Genomic DNA, 4816 nt, shown 5'->3' on the forward strand with positions numbered 1-4816 from the left:
TACGTGTGGTATATTGTGTATGTAAATAAATTTGCAAAAAAGCGCCACTTAGAAGACCATCATCATTGTTTCTTCGTTTTTATCTCTTTTATAAACGAAATCAATTTTAAGTACAACGGATATCGCAATCTGGGAAGTTGCCAAACGCTTTAGGCAAAAAAAATTCATTACGTTTTTTTTTTTTTAGAAAGACCATTAAATAACTACACTGTAAAGTAGAAAGAAAAAAAAAAAGAAAAAGTGAAGCGAAATATTCTGAGATTAATCGGATGTTACTTTTAATTAATCGTTTAAATTAATTTAAATTAATTCCCTCAACGAAGAGTCGAGTATTTTCCTTTACTCGAATTGTTACATCTTTTTTGTTTGTTTTTCTTTCTTCTTTTCTTTTAGAATTTATTAGAAATATATATTAAAATAAACAAATAATTGCTATTAATTCTCACGTTCCACATAATTTCGTATATAATTGAACGGCAATTAAAATTTTGCTTTTATAAAAAAAAAAAAGTTTAAAAAATAAATAAGAAAAACAAACGAAAATCAAGACTAATGAAGGCAATAAAAGTCTGAAAATTATACTAATTAAAATTCAAAACAAATCCATATACATATGTATATCGATGCCAAATTTGTAACAATTTAAATAATAAGCCTTAGGTCTTTCCGAACCATTGAACACCAAACACAAATTGAAACAAGAGAAATCGCCATACTTTTTATTAACCACTTGTTGACATAATATTACTTTTCTCATTTTGTTATTACGCTCATACAAGTTTATAAACATATATATATCTGGCGTATGAACTCAAGCGTAACTAAAGGTGCGTCCGATCAAATTTTTTTTTTTTTTTTTTTTTTGCATAAGAGAGAGAGACCAATGACCGTAGTATTACAACATAAATACACCCTCTTGGGTTAGCCAGCAGACTGATAGATGCTCAACACTTGAAATCAATATTTCGTTTGCAGTACGATTTTAGTAGACTTCTCATCTCTCCTTCTTTTCTTTTATAGATTAACAATCTAAGAGGACTATAGTATGTCGGTGCTATACTCAATACTTTTGATAATGTTGGGATCCACCTTAACAGTGGCTCAGCGGCGTTTGGCTTTACCGGATCCACGGAGTTGTGCCAATCGTAAGCACATTTTACTTTTTTTTTTACTATTCAATTTTTATTTCCTATAACGATTCCATATCGGTTGGGTAATGCATTTCCTATATATATATATATGTATATATATATTATTTTTATTATGTTATTAACATTATTGAAAACCGTTATATTTAAGGTGTTCGCCATGCTACTTATCGGGACGCTCGTGGTGTTGCTCATTCATATTTTTTTAGTTGGGAACATGCCCCCACCCGTAGCTTGGAAGTCGATTGGCTAGATTCTCGTAATATTTGTCGACGTCATTGCATGGATGCTGTTTCATTGGAGACACCTCAAGAGAACGAATTTGTTAAGCAACGTATAGCTCGCGGCAATGTCCGTTATATCTGGACTTCGGGGCGTAAATGCAATTTTGCCGGCTGTGACCGTCCAGATCTACAGCCGCCCAATGAAAATGGCTGGTTCTGGTCGGGTTCGGGCGCGAAAATAGGGCCCACATCTTCTCGCAATACTGGTGATTGGTCTCACACTGGCGGTTACAATCAGCCCCAGCCGGATAATCGCGAAGCCGCCCAGGGCAACGACGAATCTTGCCTTTCCATCTTAAATAATTTCTATAACGACGGAATTAAATGGCACGACGTGGCCTGTCATCATATCAAACCTTTTGTTTGCGAAGACTCCGATGAGTTATTGAACTTTGTACGCTCTCGTAATCCCGGTCTACGTTTGTAAAGAATATATCCTTTTATGCTTTCACATCTATCATCTCAGTACCTACTTACCACCCATCATTCTTGTTTTGTTTATAAAAAAGGATTGTTGTTTTTTTTTTTAATTTTTCTCTAAATTATGCGAAAACGTTTAAAAGCACGCGCTTATTAGAAATTTTCTTTAAGTTTAATTTTAAATAACAAAAAAATGTAAATTATGTAATAATTGAATTAAAGAAAAAATATTTGTTATAATATATCTCTCTCTCATCTTGAATTTGTTATTGGAAAAATTATTATTTATAGATTTTATAAAAATGTTTTATATAAAAAAAAGGAAAAGAGATCTTTTTGTTTTATCCGTTTATCCGAAGCAAAAAAAAAAAATGATCAGTTTTGTGCATTTATACTTTAATAAATTGATTCTTTTAAAGAAAAAAACAAATCAGCAGAAAAATTTGTGTATCATTGCTTGCAAGAATTTTTGGAAACTTAAAGTCTTTAGGTGTAAAAAGCAGAGAAAACCAATCGCATGGAATTACAGAGATGAAAGTAACCGTAAAAAGCACTAAAAACCGTATATCAACCGCGTGTTGGAAAGAGCAGCTTCGCTTGATAATCACACGTGAGCAAAGCGTTTCTGGAGAGTTGATAAACTCTTTTAGCTAAATTTCGGAATAAACTGGCTTGCAGAATGTGTTACCAAATTTTAAAACGCATCTACCTATAAACGATATTGTTATTAGAAGAATTATTTTCAAAGCTTGCAATTATCGATTAAAATCCTCAAATCAGATCATCATTAAATTACCGCTAATATTGTCGTGGTTATATTTGAGCGCCGATAAAGGCGATCGCAACATCTATGAACCTACCTGCAGTTTGGAAAGAAAAATTTACATTTAACATTAAATGCTTTCATTGTCTTATGTCTGAAGACCATTTCAGCCGAGAATTTTTGAAAAAAACTTTTAATCACTGGAAGAAGAAGAAGAATTTCTGCTAATGGGAAAGTAATATTTGTCAGAAAATCGTATGTAATACTTATGGTGTGCCACACTTTTACTTATTATTTTTTAATCAAGAAAACTCAATGCAATGCCTTTGAAGAAATAATGAATAATATATAGATGCAAAATAGTTTTTATAACATTTATTATCTACTCGATTACGTTGACATTATTCTACCGCTATGTGTGTTGCAATTCTATAAATTACATTTTCTTTTTTAAATCTATAAATTATGAATAGACGACAGAGAAAACACGTTTGTAATAATGTTTCACGTGAACATGTATAATAAATTCAATACTTTGGTAATATATTTAAATACAAAAAGGAATATCAGTGGCGTTTTAACAAAGGCGTAATTTCAATTTTTTTAGTTTTTTTTTTTTTTTTTTTTTTTTTTTTAAATTAAATTACTTTGAACAAAAAGACAGTTGTTAAGAGTCCAAGCTTAGGAGAATAATGCTTAAACTATATATAAATATTTTATCGTTTTTTGTATAAAATTATTTTGATTTTACGTTGGAATTAAAATAAAATATAAAAGTTATATTCTACTTTATGATATTATCAAATATATATATATATATATTTTGTAATAAAAATCTATTTCTAAAAAATTTCATTTTAACCTACTTTGAATTTTGGTTTTATTATTTCGTGATTTGCATTTTTTATTTTTATAATTTTTTCTCAAAACAAAAAAAAAAAAAAAAATAAACAAAACGCAACGTAAAATATTCGTCAACATATATAATGTAAAAATAAATAACAATTGTTAAGAAAAAATAGTAATCTATTACGGGAACGTGAAATTGTATTCAACTCGGTTAGCGCCATCACCATCAGCCAAAAAAAAAAACAAAAATAAATGCACGCAATTTTCCGGCAAGTCATAGAGCCAGTAGTGAATTCGAATAATTCACCACTTAGCAACATTTCTAAAACATTCGAGCAGATTTATCAAGTTTGTTCTTTTCGCCAAAGATTAATATTCTTCTCTTTTTTTTTTTGAATTGAAAATTTTTTCTCCCAAAAATTTACTTATCAGAATCCGAAGATAAACGTTTCATTCATGTGGCGTAAGATTTTTGAATCGACTTGTTCATAAAGAAAGGGTTTTCGTAATATAATAGTAACATGCTTGTAAAAATGTATATAACAATAGAGTATTTGGGGAAGGCAGAGCTAGACGGACCAGAGCATTTGAGTCGAAAAGAATATTAGAGTTGAGATGTCGAGAGTAGTGCCAAAGTAAAATGTAAATAGTTCTACCTTTAATCAAATTGATTGTAAATAAAATAGTCTTGTAGTGAAAACGTGCAAGTGTGTTTCTCTTAAAAAGAATATCCACGATCCAGTGATACGAACTGTATCCGAGAAAAGCGAATTTCGTAACAATATTAAGAAAACAAAATTGCCAGTAATAAATAATGAAACCGTGTCCGCGCGAGATATGCAAACAATCCAGCATCGTACCACAGTTATTCATTCCCACAGGAATACACACATGAACATGACATGAATTCCGGACTCATTTAAATCGGGAGTTAACCACATTATACGTAAAAATGGTCGATGACACGTTCGCAATACATACAAAGCTAAACTCTTCGGTCAAATATTCATTCTTTTCTAATTCGCAATATTCTTTTTCAACTAAACATTTTCAATGCAACATTGGTCCCGCACATTATTGCATATCTTATTGTCGAGTCATTCACTTATGAAAAGTGCTCATATATTACTCTCAGGTAATTGGATACTTTTTTTGAAATTCATTTACGCTTATTCAGTCGATCAATCGTAGCGATGTGTGAAGGGAAGAGAATATATTAGTTTCCTTAAAAACTTACTTACTATTCAAGTCGTTATAAAATAAACGAAAGCATAAGCTTCTGTGTAAAATTGTAGGTAGTAGGTGTGATAATAATTAAATTTTCCGGTATTAATATTATTAAGTTATTAGTT

At 30.4% G+C, this 4816-nt stretch overlaps 1 protein-coding gene across 2 annotated transcripts in view; it reads left to right on the forward strand.

Annotated features, from left to right (window-relative positions):
• LOC119633950 overlaps nucleotides 1-2483 on the forward strand; it is a 15634-nt gene extending 13151 nt beyond the window's left edge. Inside the window, exons 2-3 of one of the 2 annotated variants that reach the window (XM_038027797.1) lie at nucleotides 1021-1145; nucleotides 1300-2482. In XM_038027797.1, the coding sequence (XP_037883725.1) occupies nucleotides 1046-1145; nucleotides 1300-1859 (660 nt within the window). In that variant the 5' untranslated portion in view covers nucleotides 1021-1045 and the 3' untranslated portion in view covers nucleotides 1860-2482. Of the gene's footprint in view, nucleotides 1-1020; nucleotides 1146-1299 lie in introns of both variants that reach the window. The other variant, XM_038027798.1, reaches the window with a different exon arrangement.
• Nucleotides 2484-4816: the final 2333 nt, after the last annotated feature.

This window comes from Glossina fuscipes, unplaced genomic scaffold (assembly GCF_014805625.2).
Source record: "Glossina fuscipes isolate IAEA_lab_2018 unplaced genomic scaffold, Yale_Gfus_2 2, whole genome shotgun sequence".
Taxonomy (NCBI): Eukaryota; Metazoa; Arthropoda; class Insecta; order Diptera; family Glossinidae; genus Glossina; species Glossina fuscipes.